Source organism: Rhamphochromis sp. 'chilingali' (assembly GCF_963969265.1).
Source record: "Rhamphochromis sp. 'chilingali' genome assembly, chromosome: 14".
In the NCBI taxonomy this organism is placed as follows: domain Eukaryota; kingdom Metazoa; phylum Chordata; class Actinopteri; order Cichliformes; family Cichlidae; genus Rhamphochromis; species Rhamphochromis sp. 'chilingali'.
The window spans coordinates 22,166,950-22,194,696 of record NC_137941.1 but is presented as its reverse complement, the minus strand read 5'-3'; the positions used below and the strand labels follow the sequence as shown (position 1 = coordinate 22,194,696).

Genomic DNA, 27,747 nt, shown 5'->3' with positions numbered 1-27,747 from the left:
AAGTACTCTTTCTCCTTTCTTTGGCTTGTCCTTTTTATAGGTCAGACATTTCAGCAGCTAATTGGATGATATTTATTTGTGGTTCATGGCTGTCTTTCAAGTAATTTTTAGACTTTACTCTGCCACCCTAATGTAGACTATACCAGACTTTTGGCTCTGCTGTACATATTCACAACTGAAAACTAGATTAGAGGAATAAATGCCTCATTTGTGCTGTGAATGTTTCCGTTAGCCGAATCCTTATGTGAGTGTTGATGAACACACTGGCTCACTCAATGATTAACTTGGACAGCAAACACTGAATCTGGATTTCCTGTGGAGTACAAAAAGAAGCAAAATAAGATAAGAGGCCTCCAAATGGAACGTTAATCCTGCTTGACCCAGATCCAAATGCACCAAGTTAACCGCGTGGGGAATTGTTTTGTTTTTTTAGTAAAGTACAAGTATTTTACATAACATGGTGCATTTTGGAAGAATATGTAATCAATAACTCTAAAGAGGCACACAGCAAATCTGAGAATGGATCATCTCTTGAGTGAGGATGCTAACTTCTTTCTTGACCTTTGGAAGAGCAGGCGACTAAAATGTCCACTTAGATCTGAAGGTTTTGGTTGCATTACAAAAGCTTCCTTTGCAGATCCGGGCACTCAGTTGTCTTGAAACTTTAAAAAAAACCTGACAAAAAAGAGGGAGAGACACTCAAAAGTATATTTCAATGATGAGAAAATGCAATCAGAGAAACAACGACCTTTTATTATAGAGAGGTAAGGCAAACTTTATTTTCAGAAGATGTTTTTCCTGCTGATTCTGGTACCTCTGGGTAAAATCTGATTTTTATTTATGTAGTCTGACATAAGCAATGTACATAACTGATGTTTAAGACATTAAAGAATACAGTACTTTAAACTGTGCGTCAGGATTGTTCTTTACACTTCCAAATAACAGACACAAACGCACTACTAGTCTCCCCACCGCATCAAAAAAAAAAAAAAAAACTCCCTGAGTATAAAAATATTAATTCTGAAATTTGGGCTTCAAAAGACCAGATGTCTCCAACTTCAAATCCTAGGTGTTTATTAAGTTCTGGTTATATCCATGTTGCATTTTGGATACGGCATAAAAGAATAACTATCTAACAAAAGTCTTATTTTTCTTAAACCTGACCAAATATTCCTCTATATTCCTCTTCGGCGAATGAATGTGAAATCTAGTGTACTACTTGGCGGTTAACTGCATACTAATCTAGCTGAAAACCACAGCTAGATTTGGTAGGAAAATGCGAGGTGGGGATAGAGGCGAAAGGGAAATATTGGTGAAATCTGCAATCGACTGTGCTGGTCTTAGAATCACGTGACATTATTTTTCTCCTCACTTCCGCAAATAAACGCACTTGAGCACGGCGGCCACGGCAGAAAGTGAAAACGGACTGTCAGCCGTTATGTGCCATGGTGAGGCGGCCAGGAGCAAGCGCCAACGGCCGTAGAAGCGGACCTGCCTAACGGGTGAGTCAACGAGAACGTATTAATGTTGTAGCTTTAAAAAACAAACAAACAATCGAACTGAAATGTGGTTTGTTTGTTTTTTAAAAAAATCTTAAACGCTAGCTGTAGCCAATTAAAAGATAAGTTAGTACCGATTTTCCCGGCGGGTGCGTCAAGTACTAGCTGCATTCACGGTGTGTTATGATGCGTCAGCTGGACTCACTGTGCTGAGTAATCCCTTTGTTAACAATAGCAAACATTAAACAGCAAGCTGTGGTCATGTAACAGTAACTACGAGTGGTTTTAATCATTACACATGATGCAGGTGGGAGGGGGTGGGTATTTACGGGATGACGCCTGTGTTGTGTCAAAAAGGGATTTCCGGCATTTGTCAAAAATAAACAAATAAATAGTCCGTCTTTAAAGTGTTGTAAATTACTTGTCAAGCGTATCTCTTCTGAATGATACCAAGTTAGTTTTAGTCAGAAAGAACATTCATGTCATAAGGTAGACGCTTTTAACAGGGGAAAAAGGCTCTTATATATCCTTTACTTATCCAGGGAGAAAGTCTAACTGACATTTAAAATAGCTTTTTCAAGAAAAAGCTAGCCAAGAGGGCAGCAAAAAAAAAATAGAACATCACAGTTCTTTTGGGATATTTAAAGTCACCTTAAAGGTGCGGAGCAATTGTAATGTGGGTGCATAACACAGAGTCATAAAGATTATTGCAACAAAGGTCATTTCTTTATTTTATATATGACCCCTTTATAAATCCTGTTGATTACAGTCTACCAAAATAAGCAAAGATATTACACTTAAAGTTTTAGTTAGTGTTTAGCACAACACTGATTTAACCGTGTTGTTACCAAACAAAGAACCTCTGTGACCTGGCTTACTACGCTTTTAACACCCATTTTATCAGAAAACCTTAAGACCTTGAGGATCATAAGCTGTGTTTACCCATAACCATATAAGTGAGAGTCAAAACAGCATGTGTGTGTGTGATGTCTGTGATGAATATAAAGTAGAAGATTCTCCAAAGCAGAATTATACTTTTTAAAACTGAGTTAGAGTAAGCTACGGGGAAAATAAAAGTAAGGATGCAACGTTACATTTGCCCAGCTCGCAGTGTCATCTGATATCGGTTGTGAAGAGCAAAATGATAATTTTTGTAGCACTTGCTTGAATCTGAGCAAGAAGTAAAGGCTGTACACGTCATAATTCACCTTGCTGCTTCTGTGAGCAGTCACATCACCAATGAACGGTAGTGGCCTAGCTCCACTGGCATCCATATAAACTTAAACAAACAAAGCAATTATACAGAGCACAACATGTAGTGAAATGCTTGTGTCCGAGCTGCGGACAGGCTGTAGACGTAGCCACGCCACTTACATTGATCAGAAAGTTTGTTAACTTGTTGCCTTAGGTCCCAAGACTCGTATGCTCTAAAGATTTCCACTGAACTTAGAGAAAGAGCATTAAACTTTGCAGCTCCTTACTCCTAGAATCAGATGCAGGCCTTTTGGTCTTGCTGAGGTTCCTGGTGCACTGATTCTTTTAAAGAATGTAGCAGATTGTTGATTAGACTCCACCTAAAGTTTTTTTTTCTTTTAAATCTCTGATATGTTTTATTTTGTTTTTTCCACCTAATGATGACCTCCTCCACTTGCACTGATGTCTCTTTGGACCTCATATTTAAAATTACAATAAAAAGCAATAAAATGTAAATTAAACACTTTGTCATGAAATAACAAGTGAATAGCCTTTATCTGGCCATAAAACTTCTGAATATGTATGAAAATGGCTGTACTTCCAAAACAGCCATTGACTCTTTTTTTTTTTTTTTTAAACAAGCCAAAAACCCTTGACTTAAACCTGAAGCCCTTTGAATTAAAGCTACACTGAACTAAAAATATATTGTGAAAAGATGATTATCTGGAAGACATTACAATTTTGCTTGTGTTTGTGTCCAGTGACTGCAGCGCTGGCAGCCTTGCCTCTTCAGACCTTCCCCCTCTCCCTGTCCCGTGTCCCACCTGTGGATTGAAGTTCATCCTTCTAGCCTGCCGCCCTTGCCACATACTGTGAGGACACCATGGTGGATGTAACCAAGTGGCCCATTTTCAGCCTGATGGGGCCTCAGGAGCTCGCTTCCATACGGAAAGCATGCGTGTTTGGATCATCTGCTAATGAGGCCATCTACATTACCAATGATGATGAGGTGAGGGGTCAGAGGGAAAACGGGGTTGTGGTTGTGTGTTAATCAAGAGCAAGATGACTGAAAGCTTTGAAGCTTGCTTCATGTTGCATAATTGATAGTCAGATGACCTGTTGTTTTTCCACGTTTTTAGCCTTTAAGCTACATTTCATGTTTACATTATTATAATTTCATTCAGCCTAGTGTGGATTGTTTGAGTGTCCTACCTTGAAAACAGCTGTTGGGTTCAGTTTATAGCGCATTCAACTTTAATCAGTGGTAGAAGAAAACATGCTTACAGTAGGTAATCCACCACAGAGCATGCTTACACTGCATTGCATTTTTTTATGTCAGTGTTATTGTAGCATGATAAACAGAGACTGCCTCTCAGTAGCTGTGTGTTTTAAGCTGTAGTACTCAATATTTCTGACAATAGCTCCAGGGAAAGAACCAGATTTTTCTTCTGGAGACCATAAAGAGAACCAAAAGTTAAAGAATAAATAACAATAATAACAATTTTAAATGTTGTATTGTAACAGCCTGATGTGTAAAGATTGCAGTTGAATGCTAGTGTTGAAAATCAGTTATTTGCCATTTTAAAAAAGCTCAAAACTGTTAAGACTTGCTGAAAAGTATTTATTCACATGATGTAACACAGAACAGCAACAGGTGCCTCAAGGCGCTTCACCTTATATTGTAAGGTAATAAAGACCCTACAATAACTCAGAGAAAACAAAGAAACCCCCAACAATCAGATGACCCCTTTTAGCAAAGGCTTTGTTTAAAAAAAAAAAAAAAAAGTTTCGGAAAGAAAAGAAGGCAGGCTTTACAGGGATATTCAGTGTATCACGGTTCACAAAGCATTCCCAAGTTCTGCTGTCTGAACACTGAAAAGATGCTCCTGAAAGATGAGAATTATCTTGTAATTTTACAGCCAAAATTACAAAATAAGCTTAAAGGGTTCAAGACAGTTGTTTAAAAGGATGGATCTCTGGTCCTTTCATCCTTTTTTAATTAGTACTAAAACTTGCAGTAGCTACCTAGATGATTTGAATTACTTTGATGTTGTTGGTGTTTTAGCTCAGTGGTTCTCCAGGATTCTGCAACCCAGCTAAGGGGTTTTAAATTTTTTAAAATAAAATTTATATACACAGTTTATACCGTGTTGTGTGTCGTTACCTCTTAAGATGTTGATTCCACTCTTGTGAAAGTGTTCGATTATGGTGATGCAAGGGGATCTTCACTGTGCTTACATATGCTGGATTCTGTCTATCATGGAGCACTGAGATTTATTACAAACCTTAAAGCTTTTAAGAGTCACATGCTGTACATTGCCTGCTTAGGTCGGGTGATCTGCTTTGTCATTTTGAAGACTCAACCACCGATATAGTCTTATTGATAATATCTTGGTCTGTTCCCATCTTACTGACTTACATTGATCAGAAAGTTTGTTAACTTGTTGCCTTAGGTCCCAAGACTCGTATCTTCTGTGTGCTCTAAAGATTTCCACTGAACTTAGAGAAAGAGCATTAAACTTTGCAGCTCCTTACTCCTAGAATCAGATGCAAAATGAACTACATTTAAGGAACTGGTCTCACTAAATGAACTTAAAGAGACTGCAGTTCCTTCAGCCTGAAAATGTTTTGCCTGAATATTATTACCCTCGTTACTGACACTGACTTATTATAAAGACTGTTGAGGTTTCAGGCTTTATTGATGCTGAAGTTGTAGTTTTACATTTTGGTTAGTTTCGTTTTTTTAATAAGCTGTATTTTAGTGTAGTTAATTTGTGTGTGTGTGTGTGTGTGTGTGTGTGGGGGGGGTTCTGTGTGTATTTGTCTGTGTTGCATAAAACGTAGTTGCATAACACACACACCTCTGTTGTTTGTATTGCTGTCTTTCTTGGCAAGGATGTGGTTGTGAGTCATATTCTCCTGGTTAAATAAAGGTTAGCTAACTAACCAACTAAATAAATAAATGAATAAGAAAAAATGTTATTGTTTGGCCAGAAGAAATTCTATGTTAGGCTGCAAAAAATCACTCCTTTTGGTTTGTATCTTGGCACATTATCTAGCTCATAAGCATTAACCCTTGTATGGTGTTCGGGTCTGTGAGACCCGTGTTCAGTTTTTTTCAAAAGAAAAATTAAACAATTAATTATTTTTTCACGTGTAAATGTGTTGTGTCTTTCCACTCACTCCACTTGATTATAACTGATTTATTTATAACATTTTATATAAAAGAAAAACGAGAAGCACATTAATTCATAAATGTGATCTAACAAAGGTAAAGGGAAAAAATTAACCATGTTTGCTGTTCATATGTCTTGTAATTGGGATGAAGTAAACATCTGTTGAGTAATTTAACATAAAATTGTTTGATAGTGTTAATTTGGAAAGCCAAAACTCTAGCGGGTCCACCAGACCCATGAACACTGGCTGTGTAACAAAAATACGAACACCACACAAGGGTTAACAAATATTTGAGTCAGTCTACATTATCAGGTGATGCGAAACCCAAGCCAGCTAAATCAATGTTAAGATTTTAGGAGAAAGGGGGGTCCTTTCCCTGGCTCCTAGAAATGTGAGCACCTCTGCTTTAACACATGCTAAGTGGCTAAATCGTGGTACCACTGTGATAAGAAAAACACTTTTTAGAGGTTTGTGAATGGGAACTTTGTCAAGTGTAAAAAGATTTTTCATACCATTGTAATGAATTTAAGTCAGGAAAGAAAATGCAACTTTCTTTTAAAATGATCTTTTATATTTGTGTTATTGCACAATTAACACACATCTTCCTCTCAGTGTTGCCTGCTGGTGTTGATGTTTCTGTGTTTGTACTCTGACCCGTTCCCTACTCAGCTGACTGGCGCTGTCTGTTTAGCACTCCTTATCACCAATCAACACTGAATTCTTTTTTTCTTTTTTCCTCTCCCCCGACCTCCACACTCAGGTGTTTGTGTTTGGGCTGAACTGCAGTAACTGCCTGGGAACAGGGGACAGCCTGAGCACAATTGTACCCAAAAAACTGGACTTCCTGAGTGGCAGAAAGGTGGTTAGCCTGACTTACGGTAGTGGACCCCACATCCTGCTGACCACAGAGGGTAGCTTAACAAAAGATGTAATCCTCCTCTTTACAGTTGGATTAAAAAGTGCAGGAGAATGACTAAACTCTTTGTATTTCAGATGGAGAGCTATTTGCCTGGGGCCATAATGGCTACAGCCAACTGGGAAATGGGACAACCAACCAAGGAGTAGCTCCAGTGCTCGTGTCTGCCAACCTGCTCAATAAGAAGGTCACAGAGGTGGCCTGTGGCTCTCACCACTCAATGGCTCTAACTGATACAGGAGAAGTGAGTTTGTAGGAGTTAAAGAAGAGAGACAAAAATAATTCACTTTTACAGCAGATTTACAGAGAGGGAAATACAGACGCCTGTTTGAAACTTTTCTAGTTACACAGGTGACTCTGCTCTGACTAAAGCTGTTACCTAGTTAATGGACCCTAACACTTACCCGTATTCCAGTCACAGCTACATTTGAGCCCCCTGAGTTAAGAACCTAGAAAAATAAGCCCAGCCACAAGGAATGTATTGTGCTTCGAGTTGCTTCACACAGTTAGTGAGCTCCGTTAGATCCTGGCCTGGCTGGTCAAACTTTTTTTTCCCCTGTTTTTAATATGAGGGATGCAGCTATCCTGGTAGCTAGAGAGTCTGTGTATTTTTCTTGTTATACAGCTGATACAATAATCACATTTGGATCTTAATAAATCCATCATTCACTGCTGTGAACATGGCTGACATGTTCTTGCAAATCTTACAAAAAAATTAAACAAACAAAAAAACAGTAATAACCATAAAACATGAGCCAAGTCAGCTCACTCTTTGTACAGTATTTACATTTAAGGGGATATTTTTATATTATTTAGTGTAATATATTTACATGTCATTTTGTTTTACACATACTTTCATAAATGATGTTATTAAAAATAAAATATAAATGCATACGTTTGTAGTACACTAAAAATGAGATAAGGGTAGCATGACATGTTTGCTTTGATTTCAAACATTATGGAGGAGTAGGTAAAAGATTATAGGTATTGATTTGTAAATGACTTAAATAACGCGAATAACTTGAGCTTAATAGAATAGCTTTTTATTGTCACTGTTACAAGAACAATGAAAGGCAGTTTGGCATTTCTCCATGTGTGTGAAGTACACATTAGCGTAAGTATTTACACAATAACAGACAAATTTACATTTACACAAGAAAGATATGTACAAGTTATACATACATGCACATACATACATATATGTATATATACATGTATGCATCCGTACATACATACACACACATATTTCCACACATATATAATAGTATACCTCATCTCTGACAGTAACCATGCAGCTCATTCTTTCTCTCTACAGTACTTTCTTTAAAGATGTAACACATTATGGGGTCGGCTTAAAAAAAGATGTGAAATATAAAAGTGAGGTCAGAGGTCAAATGTGACATGATATTTGGATGCAAACCATAATGTGATATTTATAATTCCCATATATCATTCCTTGTGTGCCTTTATGTTGTCAGTACAAACAATGTAAGCAGTAAGAACTATCATTTTAAGTAGCTTTATATTACATTGTCACTTTGACCTTAAGATAAATCTGTTGACTCGAAGGAGAAGTGAGAGGGGGTAATAACCTTTTCAAATTATTTTTAAAGTATCTGGCTTTCATAGAGAATTTCATCCTGTTCTTATTCTTAACTTTATCTTTTTGCCCGGCAGGTGTATGCATGGGGTTACAATAACTGTGGTCAAGTGGGCTCAGGCTCCACAGCGAACCAGCCCACACCCCGCAGGGTGTCCAGCTGCCTGCAGAACAAGGTGGCTGTGAGTATCGTCTGTGGTCAGACCTCATCCCTGGCAGTAGTGGACAATGGAGAGGTGATTTTTTTTTTAACTTATCCTGGAGCTTTATGAAACAGTATTGGCTTACTCTCACTGAAGCAGCACTCATGTTCTCTTTTTGTCTCTCTAGGTGTACGGTTGGGGCTATAACGGCAACGGACAACTTGGACTTGGAAACAATGGGAACCAGCTGACCCCCTGTCGACTTGTTGGTCTGCAGGGTTTATGTGTGCAACAGGTGTGAGATTACACACGTCAGGTTACTGTGAAACAATTTGTATGAAGTTTTTAAAAAAAAAAAAGACATATATTCTAATGTTTTTATATGCCTCAACTACAGCTAGATCCTGATGTTTTTGGGTTGGGCAACTCTTAGGAATGCCTTGAGGGAATTTGGCAAAAACAAGGACTCAGGAATGAACTGATTATAATCACTAGACTTGTTTGTGTCAGAAACTCAATAATCCGTATGCTAATCATAGAAAACAAAAATCCACACATACCAGTATCTAAAATGATATATAATAACATCTCTATCCAAAATATCAAAGATTAGACCTTTTCTTATTGTTTTTTTAAATGCAGAAAAGTACTTTCATAAATAAATTAGTAAATTTTACTATTCCTCCCAAACTGCAGTGAGTTGTTTCTTTCGCTGAAACAAATGAAAATGAATTGCTGTCATATTATCGTGGTGTACAAAAGCAGTTACTACAAAATTCTATAACAAACCAAATGTCAGGAACTTACATCATTTACTAATATATTTCTTCAAATACAGTGGGGCAAAAAAGTATTTAGTCAGCCACCGATTGTGCAAGTTCCCCCACCTAAAATGATGACAGAGGTCAGTAATTTGCACCAGAGGTACACTTCAACTGTGAGAGACAGAATGTGAAAAAAAAATCCATGAATCCACATGGTAGGATTTGTAAAGAATTTATTCGTAAATCAGGGTGGAAAATAAGTATTTGGTCAACAACAAAAATACAACTCAATACTTTGTAACATAACCTTTGTTGGCAATAACAGAGGTCAAACGTTTACTATAGGTCTTTACCAGGTTTGCACACACAGTAGCTGGTATTTTGGCCCATTCCTCCATGCAGATCTTCTCGAGAGCAGCGATGTTTTGGGGCTGTCGCCGAGCAACACGGACTTTCAACTCCCGCCACAGATTTTCTATGGGGTTGAGGTCTGGAGACTGGCTAGGCCACTCCAGGACTTTCAAATGCTTCTTACGGAGCCACTCCTTTGTTGCCCGGGCGGTGTGTTTTGGATCATTGTCATGTTGGAAGACCCAGCCTCGTTTCATCTTCAAAGTTCTCACTGATGGAAGGAGGTTTTGGCTCAAAATCTCACGATACATGGCCCCATTCATTCTGTCCTTAACACGGATCAGTCGTCCTGTCCCCTTGGCAGAAAAACAGCCCCATAGCATGATGTTTCCACCCCCATGCTTCACAGTAGGTATGGTGTTCTTGGGATGCAACTCAGTATTCTTCTTCCTCCAAACACGACGAGTTGAGTTTATACCAAAAAGTTCTACTTTGGTTTCATCTGACCACATGACATTCTCCCAATCCTCTGCTGTATCATCCATGTGCTCTCTGGCAAACTTCAGACGGGCCTGGACATGCACTGGCTTCAGCAGCGGAACACGTCTGGCACTGCGGGATTTGATTCCCTGCCGTTGTAGTGTGTTACTGATGGTGACCTTTGTTACTTTGGTCCCAGCTCTCTGCAGGTCATTCACCAGGTCCCCCCGTGTGGTTCTGGGATCTTTGCTCACCGTTCTCATGATCATTTTGACCCCACGGGATGAGATCTTGCGTGGAGCCCCAGATCGAGGGAGATTATCAGTGGTCTTGTATGTCTTCCATTTTCTGATGATTGCTCCCACAGTTGATTTTTTCACACCAAGCTGCTTGCCTATTGTAGGTTCACTCTTCCCAGTCTGGTGCAGGTCTACAATACTTTTCCTGGTGTCCTTCGAAAGCTCTTTGGTCTTGGCCATGGCGGAGTTTGGAGTCTGACTGTTTGAGGCTGTGGACAGGTGTCTTTTATACAGATGATGAGTTCAAACAGGTGCCATTCATACAGGTAACGAGTGGGGGACAGAAGAGCTTCTTACAGAAGACGTTACAGGTCTGTGAGAGCCAGAGATTTTCCTTGTTTGAGGTGACCAAATACTTATTTTCCATCATAATTTACGAATAAATTCTTTACAAATCCTACCATGTGGATTCATGGATTTTTTTTTTCACATTCTGTCTCTCACAGTTGAAGTGTACCTCTGGTGCAAATTACTGACCTCAGTCATCATTTTAAGTGGGGGAACTTGCACAATCGGTGGCTGACTAAATACTTTTTTGCCCCACTGTATATACTTAACTAAACTTCAACAGAAAGCAGGATATTGACCTGTTTCTGTTATTTCGCTTGTCTCCAAAATTGTCCTTGTAACTGTTTCAGTCCTTTGACTGTTCATACCGAGGCTGCTGGATTATAGCAGGCTTGGAGCTCTGGATAGTTTTAGCTTTAGCTTCGTTTTATTGGTCTTCCACCGTTGTGTCTTCCTCACTCACAGTGAAGAACTCGTCATGCATGAGTTCTGTACGAACGACTGTTTGTTGCACATGTATGAAAGACTGTACATTTTGGATTACAGTTTATATGTGCTTTTATATTATATATATTCTTTTGTGCAGAATAAATGGCATAAGTAGCTCTATGTTAGATATGGACATTTATGCAGGGCCTGTGACTTTATTTATTTAAATTGTAGTTGGGTTTATATTCACTTGTTTTTATGTTTTGTTTTTTTTTCCCTTAAATGAGCATTCTTTACAGTAATGATTTAAAATCTTAGCACTCCTGTAAAACTACTGCCAGAGTAATTATAAAACACCAGAATTTGAGTGTGATGCTGTATGTTGTCCAAAAAGGAGTGAAGTTCCCAAAATACAATATTTTACACAGGAATCTTTGTATTATTATAGGGTCTACCTTACAATATAAAGCGCCTCGAGGCAACTATTGTTTTGATTTGGTGCTGTATAAATAAAATTGAATTGAAACCACAATTAAGAGGCTGTAATAAGCACATCTGTAGTATAGAATGTATAAAAAATGTTGCTAATAATTTGGAATTATTTTATTTATTGTAGACAAGAGTTTCAAATACTACGTTATATTGAAAATTGTTTGATTTTTTTTTTCCCCTCTCTAGATCGTGTCAGGATATGCACACTCCATGGCACTAACGGATGAAGGGTTGCTTTACGCTTGGGGTGCCAACACATATGGACAACTGGGCACTGGCAACAAGAGCAACCAGCTGAGCCCAGTTCAGATTCTGACTGAGAAAGAGAGGTGAGGTAAAGCATCACACATCTAACTCATCCTGTCCCTGCACCACCATCCACTGACTTCTCTGCTCCTTTAACAGAATTGTAGAGATTGCTTCCTGTCACTCCACACACACGTCAGCTGCTAAAACCCAGAGCGGTCAGGTGTACATGTGGGGCCAGTGCAGGGGCCAGTCCATAGTGCTCCCTCACCTGACACACTTTCCCTGCACCGATGATGTCTTTGCCTGCTTTGCCACCCCCTCAGTAATGTGGAGGCTTCTTTCAGTGGGTAAGAGAATGATCTGAAAGAGTCCAAGGATAGCACTAATTATGTAGTATTACTAATTTTTGGATTTCATTCCATTAACCACAAATGTATGGCTATTGATCACTGTTTGTTTTATGAAGCTCTTTTTATTTGATGTGCAATTATAAAATGTATTGACTCCGTCCATAAAAGATAAAAACCTTCCCTTATTTGTCCACTGTTCTCTTCAATGTCATCTTCTTGTGCACCTCTCCTTGGAAGTCTTACATGCCAACTTGTGTCAAACTGACCTTCACTGAAAAGTGAAAGTTGGTTCTTTGGCTATAACGTGGAGACCAAAGAGCAGTTTTCATTTGGAAAGTCCAATCTTGAAGTCAACGCATCTCTGGCTTGTATTACGAAACAAGTTCAGCTCACCCAGGCTTTCATTCCATTATCTGGCTTTCCTTATCCCAACACTTGGAATCAGGCTAAGCGGTCACACAAAGGTGGTTCACAACTAGGTAAAGATGTAATGTAAAAACATTTTAGTTAACAAAAAATACAAATAAAATATAGACTTTTGGAAAAAATGAAATGATGTTGTGAACTTTGAAAACTAAATTTTTAAAGAAAGACTAAAACTAACACTCAAACTAATAAAAACTAAAGTAAACATTTTTAGCTTTCTAAAGTGAAACAGGAAAACTTACTGTGTAGCAGGTTATCTCTACAGTGTAAGCTGGCAATGTATCCTGGAAAGAAGTAAACTGCCTTACATAATACGGAGAACCCAGAGTTAACCCTGAGGTTAGCTGGATAAGACCAAATCCAAATCGCTGTTAAAAAATTTTTTTATTTTATTTAACTAGAGAACACCTTACAACGTTTTTTGTTGTCCTTGTCCATTTTTTAAAAGTGTAATGCTGGCCTCGAATTAAAAATGAGCATATATTTATCAAAAAGTAATAAAAGTTTCAGTTTCAACATGTGTAATGCTGTCTTTGTCTTGTCTTTGTCTACCAAATATAGGGTTTAAAGGTTCTGAAAATCTTTCAGTGTTTTCTACACAGCTTCCCACCTTTTTGGAAGTGGGATTGGTCTCATTGCTATAGTTGTTATCTTTCTGTTGCCAGAGCTTGAGTGTTGTGGGACCTGTATGTGTGCTGTTTTTTCCCCCTCCAGAACACGATGACTTCTTGACTGTGGCTCAGTCTCTGAAAAAGGAGTTTGACAACCCAGAGACAGCGGATCTCAAGTTCTGTGTTGATGGAAAATACATCTATGTCCACAAAGCAGTTCTCAAGATCAGGTTTGAATTTAACAGCCAAGCTGGTTTATCGGGTTATGGGAGTTATAAACCGTTTAAAAAGAAAACACATTATTGGGGGAAGAAATGGTTCTTGTAACACCTGTGTCTGTATCGTTTGCTGTGCAGGTGTGAACATTTCAGATCAATGTTCCAGTCTCACTGGAACGAAGACATGAAGGAGGTGATTGAAATAGACCAGTTCTCGTACCCTGTGTACCGCTCGTTTCTGGAGTTCCTCTACACAGACAGTGTGGAGTTGCCTCCCGAGGATGCTATTGGTCAGTCTCACATACACTTCACCACATGATCTCTGAGTGATTTCAGTACTACCCATTGACCTAGTATCAGTGATATTAGTAACAACGATATCTATTTGTCATGAGTTTATTACTTTTTTGTATTTTTATTTATTTCTGTGAAAGGGACTTCAACTAAAAGTTCTTGAATATAATCATAATTCCAGTCCTGTGTGGTTCTGTGTGCGCTCAGGGCTCCTGGATCTGGCCACCTCCTACTGTGAGAACCGCCTAAAACGCCTGTGTCAGCACATTATCAAGAGGGGAATCATCGTCGAAAATGCTTTTTCTCTGCTGTCTGCCGCTGTGCGCTATGATGCAGAGGTTAGTCTACCAACTATCAGCTGCATGTGTGATAATATGCAAATGTCCTTGAAAGCTCTTTTTACTTAACACATGTAAAATTGATATTTTAGATTAAATCATAGAATGCTGGCTCCCTTAGTTCTGTTTTGTGAAAATCTTTGTTTTCTAAATAAGCTTATTCACTCCTACTGAGAATGCAGTAAGAAGGTTGATTTCACTCACAGGTCTGTACAGCCAGTATGATGCTACAGCCAGCAGCCTGTTTTGCATAAATAATGCAAACAAGAGGGAAACTATTAGCCTGTCTGCACAGAGGTAATAGAACGTATTTGTTAGCATAGGTTTCAATTTCAAAGCCAGACATGGCCGTCTGGAACTTTTAATAGGACCTACCAATAAAGTCTGAAATTCATTTTATTATGACTTGTGTGCTGTTAATTACATTTACATTAGCATTAATATGAAATCCTGAAAATGCTCCCACACTTCTTTAATCAGTTAGGCTACAAATTAGACAGAACATAAATGCTAAAGCATCTGGTTTTCCAACAGTAGCTGTCACCGTCACTGTGAGTCACACATATGTGAACCTGACAGACACCACAGGCAGGTGAACCTTATGTGCAGGAAAATGACTCAAATCAGGCAGTGATTCACATTAGGTAGTGATGCTAGCAAGCTTAAACAGTAGGGGGAAAAAGTGGTGGATAAATATAGACAATGAATGTATTTGGGCTGGTATTTAAAGCACTTTCTTAGGCTTACTGACCTCTCAAAAGAATTTTATACTACAAGCCACATTATTAACCATTCACACACACATTGTTATCAAGCTAATTCTTTATATACATTGCTTTGTTGCAATTTGCAGTATGTTGTCCAAGGAAAAGTCAGTGGGAATTGAACTACCCACTTTTTCTTCCCCCAATAATGTGTTTTGTTGTTGTTGTTGTTGTTGTTTTAAAAACAAAATTCTTCAACACAAAAAAAAAACCAAATCCAAAAAAGAAAAGAAAATTGTCTCAAAGTTGTGTTTAATCCATCGATGTAACAAATTAATAACGCTGCATCGTTAAATGCAGTGTTAGTAATGATTAATGATGAATTATTCTTAAGTATAGTTAAACTATTAAACTATTACAACCAAAGTTTTTCAAAAAGTTGAAAAACGAGTCTCCAGAGCCTTTTATTGTGCTTTAGTGCTCATCCCAAAAGTTTAATCTTTCTGTACTGCCAGTCACAGTGAAACTGCCTCTGCTTGTAGTGCATGTTTGGTATAATTTTACTATACACTTTTCATAGTTTATACTATTCTGCTATTCAACTGTCGTTTTATTTTACCAATATAAATGTCATAAAGACTGTTCTTCCTTACCAACTTACAGAAAAAATATGTATCAAAATTTTCAGGCCTGTGTAACCTTATAACAATGCAGCCGAGTCTAACTTATTATTTTTATAAATCACTGTTCAAACTTTCAAGAGAAGTGTAGAGGAAAATAAAATACCTGGAAGTTAGACAAAGTTAGGCCACTCAGTAATATGACCCTCACCCTGAAAAGTACAGTGTACTTACTGTTCCTTTGTTTCCAGTAAAAACCTAAATTGCTATCCCCTTAATCATTTGTCCTGTCTTTTAAGTATTTGTGGTTAAATAAATTTTTTTAATTTCAAATAAAATCCACTAAAATTTTGATTCATTTTTTTTTTTCAGCAAGCGTTTGTTGAGCCTAGAGAGTCAATTGTGCTTTTGTGTTTTTGCAAAAATACTAAGCTGCAATATTAAAATGAAGAATTTTTAATTTCATACCTCAGTTCTTCATGTTCTTATGAAGGACTTCATAACTGCATGCATGAATGATTGAAATCTTTCATTCTTGAAGCCCTTTAAAGTAGATTTTGCTCTTGCTGGGGTGAAAAACTTTTTGTTTTTGTTTTTTTGTTTGTTTTTTCAGAACAAATCTGTTTGAGGCAGCAGAGAAAAGATAAAGTAACTTTGTTAAAACATTGACCTTCAAAAAAAAAAAAACAGCTAATGAAAACACCCACCAGTCCTGATTGGTGGATGACCAGCTCCACCTGCTGATCCGCAGCTGCCTCCTTAGCCATTTTCACACATGCACTGCAGCCCTGCGTTGATCTTTTATCCAACAGAAGTGAGAATGCATGACACAGTCAGACTCAACATTAATCTGCTTTTAACCCACCAGCTCAGCAATACAAAGACTATTTGATGTCATATTGTACCGACATGTCAGCAGGGCTACTAATAGTCTGATGCATCCACCACTACAGAGTGGGCATCATGTGTGCTGCCTCCTTCCTCCTGCACCCTTCATGCATCCACTCCGTCTCCCTCACCTAACAACACTAAGTTACATGTAGTGAATAAAACACATCTGATGCAGACTGTTGGCAGCTGTGTGCTACATGAGAAAAAAGCAAACCATGTGTGAGCAACTGGGGCTTAGAACAGTGGAACTGGGAGGATCACCAGGATGCAGGAAGCTGGGTCAGCACTACGAGACACTCAGACTGTCTGTTGTTGGAGCGTTTGACCAAGTTGAAGAACAGTTTATTTATTTGTTCTCTTCTGTCACTCAGGACCTTGAAGAATTCTGCTTCAAATTCTGCGTAAATCACCTGACTGAGGTGACTCAGACTGCTGCTTTCTGGCAAATTGACGGTAATCTGCTCAAAGATTTCATTTGTCGAGCCAGTCGCTGCGGAGCCTTCAAAAATTGACCACGTCTCAAGGTACAGATTTGGGCTGATGCAAAACACACGGCTGGACTCCAGGAAGGATTTTGCCTAATACATCGTTACCATCAGATGGAGATTTGCACATAATTTCAGTAGAAATCCTTAGATTTACCATCACTGTTAGATTTGTGGTTCATCTTCTTCCAGATTACTTAAATTACTAAAATCAGAGCTGTAAGGTTGCAGCATTGTTCCATAATGCTGTTACAGTAGCTGTTTCCAACAGTGCCTGACTTTTAACTTACACATTGTGTAAAGTAGGAGCTCAGATTAATGGAGAGACATGACAATGCTTGAACTTATTTGTTTTGAACTAAAACTATTCTTGCCAGTTGCCTGTGACGGCTTTACTATTTCTAGTATTCTGTTTAAGTGACCAAGTTACTTGTAGATTTTGCATGTGTACTTTCAGGATGAGTTTACTTCTCTTTACTATAAGAGGTCATCATAGTTTGGATGTCATTTAGATTGAATGGTTTGAAGTATGAGAATCTAAACTTTTTTTTTTTTAATCCTTACAGTATTTAAAGACAGGACACTGAGCCTTAAGCCTTAAAGGCTTGATTAGATCTGTGTAGGTCAACTTCAAGGCTTCCAGTTTTCTGTTTAGATTGTAAGATGGGAACTTGGGTTTAATCTTTACAATTTTTTGCATTTCATTCTTGATTATCAGATTCCATATGTTAGATTGAATTATTATAAGCAGCTAAAGCACCATAATTTATATTTACAGGCAGTTAAACATGCCTGGTTGTCAGTTCACACAAACCAGAAACGTATGAATCCGGTTTAAGGCATGTGACCTTTCTTAGATTTCAGTCTGTATGTTGAAAAGAGAATTTTACAGTATAAGCATTTATAAAGTGGTTTTTGTAACTTCCGCACTACTGCTGTGAATATTTTTGAAAGATATTTGAAACTGAGGGTTATAAAGTGCCAGTTAAATTATCTAACCTATGCAAATAAATAAAAAAACACCTTGATCATCTTATCTGTAAACTTCTCAATGAGACAAAATGGAGAAAGAAAACTGTTTTGTTTTTTTTTGTTTTTTTAAATCATAGTAAAGTCAGAAAAACAGCACATCAGGTTTTTCTTTGGGGTGCCAGTAAACTAGAACATGTTAACACTTTCTGCAAAAATGAAAAATATAAAATGATCAGAGTATGGGAAAAAAAATATAAAACTGCTCAAGTAACTTAACTTCAAGTGATTAATCCAACACATCTCTGGCATACTGTCATTACCGTCTTAAAACATTTTACTTTTTAAAACTCCTCTTTGATAAATAACATAAGAAAAAACAGACACTATGAACATAGAAATTCCTTAAACATATGGTAAACCTTTTTCAGTGTTTTTTTTTTTTTACAGTTTAAGAATCTTGTGGGATATAGTTTGATATAAATCTTTGTATTGTACAATAATATAGAAAAAAAAGAACAGTCTTGAATTACAAAAAAACAAACATTTTTAGTAACTCAAATACAGCAAAACAAACAAAAAAAAACTTGAATCATTTCAGTTAATCACTCAGCTAAAATATCATTCATATTAAGGCCTACTCCATATAAAAGTATAAATTTTTTTTATAAAATGTAATCACAGACAAAAGAACCTAGCTTTAATAGCTAACACTCAGTAGCTGCTCATCAGCTCATTTTCTCAGTGCTGAGACGACATCTTTCATCGCTGCCGCTGCCTTCTGCAGTTCCATTTGTTTTTTCTGTAGCTCTGTAACCACAGTGAACTGTCATTTAGTGATTACAATAAAAAAGGAGAAACATCTTTTAAAAATAAAACAACAAAAAGTAAAACGACTTAATAGCAATTATTTCTACAGTATGTTTTTTCCCCCAAACTTCTGAAATAGTTCCCAAAGAGCTTTTAGCTGGAAAATTGGCATTTCAGTAATGCTGTGCACTGTGTCCTTAATAGATTTGCAGAAACGTGACTAGTGGAGGACAAAAACTGTTGCAGGCTTTAAGGGGAAAAAAACAACCTGCAGAAGATGAACAGTATCTGAAAGTCACATCATTAAGAAAAAAAACCCAATCAAAGACCTGGCAAAGGACTTGAGAGGTGCATCTGGTCCTGCCATATATCTCTGCAAAGTGTCCAGGAGCTCAGTGACACAAACCCCAGTGTCTAATAATCGTGCCCAGATGTCAGATGGTGTCTAATCAGCCACATTAGGACAGAAGTTGGATCAGCCTGTCATTGCAATTTTTAACTTTATTAACTTGATATTTGAATTATGCCCTTATATGGTTGTAGATTTTGGTTTCCACTGACCACTGCTGTTTCATTTTTTTCTCATTGAATTACAGAATATATCAATACACACAGTTTCCATGGTATTGTAAATGCTATGAGTATCTATAGGTCATCTGTTGAAACCTCTTGAAATGCTATCAATGAAGCAGACATTAACTTCTGTTAATCGGCCAACTAATACCACACCCCTAGAGCAGTACTGTGTACTTTACCTTCTTGCTGCTTAGCCACAAATTCTGACAATTTTCCAGAAGCTGCCATCACCGACAGTGCAAGATCATATTCTGTGGAGAAAAAAATAAAATTTTCACAATCCCCAGTTTAAAACATTAAAAAAGGTCAGACAGAGTCTCATAAGTGTCATGCACCCTTACCCTCCTGGCTGGCCTGATCTGACTGGATTTTGCTGGAGATATTTTTCATCCCATCAAGGAAGTCAGTGAAGATGGCCTCTGTACATCCTGCTGCATTACAGCTTTTCCAGAAGCTGCTGGAGTCAATTTTGGGCTCTGGACTTGAGGGAAGTGCCACAGGAGAGGAAGAGGAGGAGTTAATGGATACACTGGCGCATTCAGGCGGAGCCAGGGCTGTGGCCGAGCTAGTGCAGGGAGGTGAAGTATGAGACTTCAGGGAGGTGAAGTATGGAGGGGGAGATTTGGACTGGCCAGGAAAGGGAGGGGGTGAGACAGAGGATCCACCGGTGAGTTGACCCGGGGTTTGGACAGCGTTCTGCTTGGGACTGGACCCTAAGAAGAGAGTTAGTTCTATAAGTAATCCCAGCTTTTTATCATTTCAAAACCCTTACTCCTGTCTGATTCTTAAAAAATCTACACATTTCATGCAACAGCAACTTCCTAAGCTTTCTAGATAAGTGTTTGACATGGCACATTTCTTCTTTCTACGTTTTTCAGTGAATGTGTCTTAATAATTTCATTGTGTGCTTTTTCAAACAAAGCTTGCACATAACCTTCACTTTGCGTTTTATAAATGTGAAATACTCTCGTAGCGCGACTTCTTTCTCATTCATAAAAATCATAAAGATTAATCAGCCACAAGATTAAAATCACCTGCCTTAATATTAGATCTGCTTTGTGCCACAGTAACACCTTTGAGCTGTCAAGGCAGGGATTCCACAAGCCCTCAGCAGGTTTCCTGAGGTATCAAGAACTAATATGACAGTAGCAGCTCGTTTAAGCTGCAAGGCAGGGCCTCATGGATGGGTCTCATTTTGTCAGCAGATCCCATAGATGTGCAATTGTGTTAAACTACTTGCTGAGATCATAAACTCACCAAGAAGTGCTTAAAGTTCTAGAAAACAAATTTTATATTCCTCTTTTTTTGCAATCAGGATAGTCCTTTTTACACCACAAAGCTACTTCCTTCTTTTATATATAGCCTATGGCTGTTGTAACTGCAATTCATAGCCATCAAGTCCTTAAACGTCCCATTTTTCAAATTCAAATGCATCAACTTTCAGAGGCAATTCTTGTTCCCTATAGTAGCCCACCCAGACTATACTACGGAAGAGGATTAGGGACACTGGAAAAAAAAAATCTGGGGAAAAAAAAATCTGAGAAAAAAGTCAGACTTTTTCATCAAAATGATGTTTTTTTTCAGAATTCTGAGAAAAAAGTCAGAATTCAGACTTTTTTCTCAGAATTCAGGAAAAGAAGAAAAAAGAAAAAAAAAGACGTGCCCATTCCCCCCCCCCCCCCCCCCCCAGTGGCCCTAATCCTCTTCCGTACTATGCAGGTGTCTTTATAGTCAGATAAAAGTTTTGCCTAACTGCTGTGTAATCATTATCAAAGCTCTTTGTTCTTATAAAACATTTGATCAGTCCCAGGAGGAGAAACCTTACCCTCGTGTTCATCTACGACCGGCTCTACATCTGCATTAACCAGAACATCTTCAGGTGGAGCAGATTCAGTCTGAGGTGAGAGTTCACCAGCTGACATTGTAAGTGACTGGGTCTGTATGCAGATCTTTACGGGAAGCAGCAGACTCTCTGACTCAGCATCCTCAGAAGACAAAGAAAACACATCTCATCACACCTCATATGAATCCCATGCAAAAAGAGGGATTTCCTTTAGTGACAAAATCTATATATATATTTCTCTATATCTATATCTATCCATAGATAGAGAGAGAGATAAATAAAGAGAGAGAGAGATATAGAGATATATATAGAAGACCAAATCTTCATAGTTCTAAATTACCAAACATTAAATGTATAACAAAAAAAAGACCATTTATAGCTGCTAAAGACAACGATTAACACAATATCAGAGAACTCACTGATTCTATGATTGTGTCGTCTTCATCATTAAATTCATCCTCAATGCGATTTCCTAAAAGAACCAGACAAGAGGAGTTTGAAAAAATAAATATTTATATCTTTAAAAAAATATTTAGCAAACTATACACACTGAATCAACAACTGCTTACCTGATAAAGACACAGCAGGACTCTTGGTGTCTCTTCTGTAAAGTGGAGAATATAATTTCAAAAAACGACCCTCTGCTGACATTTTTTTACAGACCAAGAAAAGAAAAAGTATGTATGCAAAAGCCCTTTGGGGAAAAACTAAGCTTTCATAGGGGATAATTGCATTCATAACACATGTTTGTGCCTTTTGGTGGTGCTTTGATAGGCTGCAGTTTACTGAAACTTGCAGGTAATTAGCTTTACTGGTTAACGCTGGACAACTTTTCATAATTTTATATACATATAATTTAGAATTACAAATATTAGTGAGACCCCCCCCCCCCCTGCAGAAACCCCTACAAAACTAGCAAAACCTACCTGATAACCTCAGGCACAGTCTGCCATCACGAGAAGAGAAATCAACACGTGACAGGACAAAGATGAGACTTCAAATTATTAGACATATTCAGCATACAGTGATGTTATTGAAGAATTGATGAATGATTAGGCGTACTTCGAGCTCTGGGACGGAGTTTGCATTTTCATCTATATCAGACTCTAATGGGGCGTATATATCCATTGGAGTGTTATTGTCATTGTCAACTATATATATAAGATAAAAGAAAGGGGTTTGTTAGCTAGAGTGATAAGCCCACAGAGGTTACATTTTCTTCCCTTGCAACGGGGTTGACCTGAATTTGAAGAATCGGAGAGTCTCCTCTTCCGGCGAAGCTTAGGTTTCAAGAGGGTCTCCTCCCGCCTGTAACAAAGGTAAGGAATCATCACAGCTGTTTGCAAGGTTTGCACCATTTTTATTGTAACCAACAGGACACAATTTGCTCTTCTCATTTCTTTATATTGTCAAGCAGAAATGTTATTTTGTTGTTTGTTGTTATTTTTTTTAAAGTGATCTTGAGCAATAGCTCTCCAGGCTTTCTGAAGTCTTTCAAAGTTTTGGTTGCTTTATCGCTCGTTTCCAGTCCAGTCCTTAAACCTGGGCATTTTCAGATGAATATTTCTTTTGTTTGTTAAACCCCTTAACACTGATCTATGAATCATTCAAGCTTAAAAAGTGCACTTACCTTAAGGGATAAACCAGTGAACCCATTTGAAATTGTATTTTCAGGCACTTTGTTACTAGCTGCCTGTTGCAAACATCTCACGTCACATCAAGACCTGAGAGATGCATCTGGTCCAGATGATCCATCTATTGTTCACTAAAGCGTCATCAGAAATGGTTTCAGTGTGGCTATCAAAAAGCCATTATTAATGATGCGAAACAGGAAGGAAATTAACAGGTCTTATGGAGTAATGAATTCAAATTGGTAAAATGTTGTCCAGTATGTTTGGAGGAGGTCAGGAGAGAGGGGCAGTCTACACTGATCTGGTGTAGGTCGGTCATAATTTGTGGCTGCATTTCAGCCAGTGGCGTTGGGGATTTTGCCAAAAACGATGGAACATAAATCTAGAAAAGGCAGATTTTCATCCACCATACATTACCACCTGGAAGGTTTCTGATTGGCAAGAAGCCTGGAGAATTATTCCTGTAGAATACATTGACATTTCCAGCTATTCATTCTCTTTTCCTTATCCAATATTGCGGGTCTAAAATGGGCCTATTTCCCATTTCCTAGCAAAATATAAAGAAATGAGCAATGACTTAAGACTATATAGACCCACTTGAGTTCCTGACTTGTTTTGTGGGTGAAAAAAAACAACAACTGGGGTTTTAAGTGTGAAGTTGTTTAAAGTAAGAACGAACGATGGATCGAACTGTACAGACTTTTAAAATGAGCATTTAAGCTACCATATTAGATATAAGGGTGATATTCTAGCCAAAATTCTGAACGTAAAATTATTGTTCAAGACATAGCGAGCATCCCATACTTACTTGTCACAGTCACTCAACTGTCTCTGTTTAAAAAGCAAAGACAAAAAACTGTAAAAATAACAAGCAAACTTGAAAATAGAACTAAAAAACTTTAAGTGACTGTGAACAACACCTTGGAAGAACTACACATTGTACTGTTAGATGAGCTGGAGTCATAGCTGTGTACAGAGGATCCAGCTGCAGTACCTTCTCCTGCCAATTACAAAGCAATTTAGTATTTGGCACAATGGAAAAAATAACGACTTCATAGTAAATGTCAATCTCTCTGAGCAACACTTACCGTCGGTGTTCTTCTTAAGTGACGCAGGAGCATGTTTGTCACAATATGACCTAAAAACACACATCTGCTAATTACAATGTGATACATAAAAATAAAAAAACAGAAAAATTAAACCACAGACAAATAAGTCAAAAAAGGGGGGAAAAAGATGTTTGTAAATACTCACATAACAATGCTATTAGACAAACTTTCCAAGCTGATATTACCTTCTCTCTTCTCACAGGTTAGGCAACATACCTCATGAAAACAAAACGGATTGGTTATTTATAACAGAGGAGAACGCACACACAAATGCACCACATAGCTCGCAGGTTAATGATGATAATCTCTGGCTCCATTCCACTGGTGGAGGTTTCTTCCTGTTAAAAGGGAGTTTTTCCTTCTCACCGTCACCAAATGCTTGCTTATGTGTTACTGTACACACTTTTACCTTACAATATAAAATACTCTAAAGTGAACGTTGTTGTCCTTTGGTGATACACAAATAAGGCTGAATTGATGATTGATTTTGTAATGGTATCATCAGACTTGTGGTCATGTCTTTGACTGAGTCTGACTCGAGTATGTTCAGCACCCCAACTGCTGATGTAGGAAATCGCACAGACATGCATGTGTAAAGTCTGCGCTTACACTGTTATTTTGCTTAATTCCTCATGGGATCTACTAATTTTGACCCATTTGGTTAACTACAGAAATTAACTGTTCGAGTCTGTGTTTATCAGTTAGTGCATTGTTAGCAAATCTTAGTCAATCAACTACCATCTGTGCATTCTTGCGATCCATGCTACATTGCTTCACATAGCAAAATTTGGCCTTTTGTTGAAATTACTAAAAAAAAAAAAAAAAACCACACACACAAAAACAACAACAAACCCAAAACTGCAGGATCAAGCTGCTAGAGAGAGATGGGGGGCCTCTCCCCCCCAAAAGTCTGTTTTAGTAAATCCATAAATCTAACCTTAGATGGTCCGGGTGCGTTGGGGTTTGGGGAGTTTTTGAGTTTTTTGGAGGTTCTGGGCTTTTTGGTGGAAGAGGCAAACTCATTTGTGGAAGCGCTTTTTTCTGGTCATGAGAAATAAAAATGAAAATCAAAGTCTGTCATACACTGAATAAATAAAGGATAAAAATTCAAAACTTACGTGTTTGCTGCTCAGAGTGAGATGAGCAGTATATCCTGTTAGAAAAACACATAAAACACATTTTTAGACAACTACAATTGTCCCAAGCAGTGCACAGCAGGAGTTTTTATTTTTAGGATAACTGAATATCTTTTTCGACAGGCAATTAAGCAGATCTGTTAAACTGACACATAGCGCCCATGGTCATCATCTTCAATAGTCGTCGCTCCCTCTTTAAGAGCACACGGGTAATGGTAGGACTTTTTGCAGCGTTTGACTTCACACCCAGCAGTGGCTCCCCTTTTCTTACAGTGGTTACAGGTCTAAAGCAAACAAAGGAGTAAGACATTTAAACATTGCTCCCAGTGCGCGCTATACTTTAAATCACACAATTTCTAATATATATTTACCAGCTTGCTTCCTCGTTTCACCTCATTCAGCACATCCCCCACCGAGAAGCCAAACAGGTCATCGAACTGTGGTGAATCCCGGCAAAAGATGCCAGCAGAAAATAACTGGAAATAACAAACAACACGAAATTCACGTGAAGGACATAAATGAGCATGAAGTAGAAAAACGGTAAATGGACTGGTTCTTATAGAGGGCTTTTCTACTCCACCTTACCACTCAAAGCACTTTATGCAGCATGACTCATTCGCCCAAGCACTTTTCTTCTATGCTTAAGTACTTTCTATCCAACATTGACACTTCAGGGGACACATTGAAGCAATTGGGCCCTGGACTTGGACTGGAGGAACCGCGATTGAACCCAGGGATTGAACCACCAACCTTCAGATTAGTAGATGGCCTGCTCTACCTCCTGAGCTACATCTACCCTAAACTTGTGAGTTCATAAATATGGCATTTGTCCTAAAGCAACTCAAAAGAGGTTAAGGTAATCCAGGTAAGTATGTGTAAATGCATGTGCTTGTGCACGTGTCCCCTCTTGAAGTGTTTTTTTTTTTTTTTTTTTAAAAAGTAATAAAAACATGGCTGTACACTTAGATATAATCAGTTAAAATAATAGATTTGGTTTATTAGACTAAGTAAGCCAATACTTAAAATTCATAAACTAGCCACCAAATGTCATGTTTCCTCGGTTAAGATCCTCTGCTAAGCCTTGAGTGCAGACACCTTCTGCGTGGCTGTGTCTTCAGTAAATAAAAAAGCATTAGGCTGAGATCAGGTGACTGACTTGACACTAAGTATACTGCTTTGGCAGAACACTTTGGGTCATTATTCATTCACTCTGAGAAGGGCTGTACAATCACTTTGGCAGCATTTGGCTGAATCTGAGCTGAGACTGTAGCTCTGTACTCTTCACCGTTTATCCTGCTGCGTCTATCGGCAATCCCATCATCAGTAAACACTAGTGCTGGCCATGCTCACAACAAAACATAGATAATGTAGTATGCTTCAGCTCACGATGTGAAGGCTCTTTTGCTGACTTTTTTCTGGCAAAGTCTAATCTGACCTTCATGTTCTTGAGTGTAAACCGCGGTGTGCACCTCGTAAACCGTCTGCATCTCCATTCATGAAGGAGTCTCTAGACAATACTACGCCAACTTACTTGTTTACATGTTATCAAGTTGTTTTTTTTCTCTCAACCAAAGAAAGAATTTGTGTGATCACACACTTTAGTTGTCTTCTGTGGTCTTTCAGGCCTTTTGATGCTGCTGGGCCAAAAAGCGATTGCCTACCAAAAACAGATTTCCAGTATTTGCCAAAAAAAAAAAAAATGTATCCCTCATGAATAATATAAAGTCATCTTGAGCCACAAGGTAGAAGCTGCAATCAGTTTTTGGCAAAATGACTTTTCTATATCTTTTATTTGTCCACATAAAAAGTCTCAGTGACACTGACAAAAATAGCTTTAAGAGGATCCAGGAGGACAGCAGAACTACATGGAACCCTTGGAAATCAGTTATGGCAGTGTTTTCCTGCTTTTTAAGAACGTACCACCTTCATCTGTATCCACTGTGATGCCATTAGAAGCATATACGGCACAAACTGTGCCGATTAGTGTTAATCGTCGCATTTTAATGTTACAGCAATTGCAACAGAACTCATCTTTAAACTGCTGGAAAGTTTATATGCATGAATCAATTTGTACGTTTATCAAAGGTGGTAGCCTATAAGGAAATTAAAGGCGTCAGGAAAAATTACTCGTGTGCGTTATTTTTATAACTTTTCCACACGTCTTGTCCACAGTTACGTTGTGGACTTAACCGCTGCACTGAGCGGTGAATCAAGTCCTCGTCGTTACACACGAAATAAAGACGAAGAACAAAAGAAGCGTGCTTGTATTTACCAGGCAGTTCTGGTGAGCCGTGACTTCATCTTTAGTCGACAAGGTTCCGGTAATCTTCGTCTCTTTGGATCGCTGACAAAGTATGCAGGCCACTCTGCTATTGCTCATTTTTTACCGACAAACACACCGCTTCCACTTTTTCTATCAGGCTTGCTCGCATGCGTCCATGTTGAATCAGCGCTGCTGTTCAAAAACGATTTCTTATCTACTTCGCCGCCCATTTCTTTGGGGTTGCCAGGTTCTATCAGAAACATCCTCCTTTCAGTCACCACCGCATGGAAACGCATTTCAATCGACGGAGAGAGAAACTGATGCGAAATTGCGACTAATATCCATCTTCTTTGGATAACTATTTTTAGGTTACCTTCACTTTAATACCCGACAAGAAAAAAAAAAAACTAACTAACCTTTGGCTGCTCACCAAATAAGATTCATTGTCGGCTTATTATTTCCGGTGAATATAGAGCTATGATATTAATCGATAATAATACAATATTTTGTATTTTTTAAAGTTTAAAAAAAAAAATTAGTAATAAAAATGTTCTCTGGCTGGGGAAAAAAAATTGGAGGCAAAAGCAACCTA

General features: G+C 38.1%; 2 protein-coding genes across 3 annotated transcripts; one reads left to right on the top strand and one right to left on the bottom strand.

Moving 5' to 3' along the window:
* The first annotated feature begins 1,375 nt into the window (after nucleotides 1-1,375).
* LOC308410360 (RCC1 and BTB domain-containing protein 1-like) lies at nucleotides 1,376-18,393 on the top strand. Of its 2 annotated transcripts, none has more exons than XM_080903645.1 (12): nucleotides 1,376-1,502; nucleotides 3,455-3,702; nucleotides 6,631-6,781; nucleotides 6,864-7,030; nucleotides 8,464-8,622; nucleotides 8,717-8,824; nucleotides 11,819-11,961; nucleotides 12,038-12,228; nucleotides 13,372-13,498; nucleotides 13,625-13,776; nucleotides 13,988-14,118; nucleotides 16,705-18,393. In XM_080903645.1, exons 2-12 carry the CDS (start codon nucleotides 3,577-3,579, stop codon nucleotides 16,843-16,845), a joined length of 1,596 nt encoding a protein of 531 aa, XP_080759771.1. In that variant the 5' UTR covers nucleotides 1,376-1,502; nucleotides 3,455-3,576; the 3' UTR covers nucleotides 16,846-18,393. The 2 variants fall into 2 exon arrangements, with proteins under 2 accessions (XP_080759771.1, XP_080759772.1); XM_080903646.1 differs by lacking the exon at nucleotides 16,705-18,393 and adding an exon at nucleotides 14,325-14,425.
* Nucleotides 17,895-27,398, bottom strand: phf11 (PHD finger protein 11). The gene is made up of 18 exons (XM_080903644.1): nucleotides 27,165-27,398; nucleotides 25,264-25,368; nucleotides 25,043-25,176; nucleotides 24,875-24,909; nucleotides 24,694-24,797; nucleotides 23,902-23,972; nucleotides 23,736-23,785; nucleotides 23,568-23,647; nucleotides 23,456-23,478; nucleotides 22,257-22,324; nucleotides 22,079-22,167; nucleotides 21,943-21,962; nucleotides 21,586-21,620; nucleotides 21,436-21,488; nucleotides 20,999-21,158; nucleotides 19,515-19,886; nucleotides 19,353-19,424; nucleotides 17,895-18,597 (listed from the first exon to the last, which is right to left on the bottom strand). The coding sequence occupies exons 1-18, from the start codon at nucleotides 27,270-27,272 to the stop codon at nucleotides 18,521-18,523; spliced, it is 1,656 nt and encodes a 551-aa protein (XP_080759770.1). The 5' UTR covers nucleotides 27,273-27,398; the 3' UTR covers nucleotides 17,895-18,520.
* Between the last annotated feature and the right edge of the window lie 349 nt (nucleotides 27,399-27,747).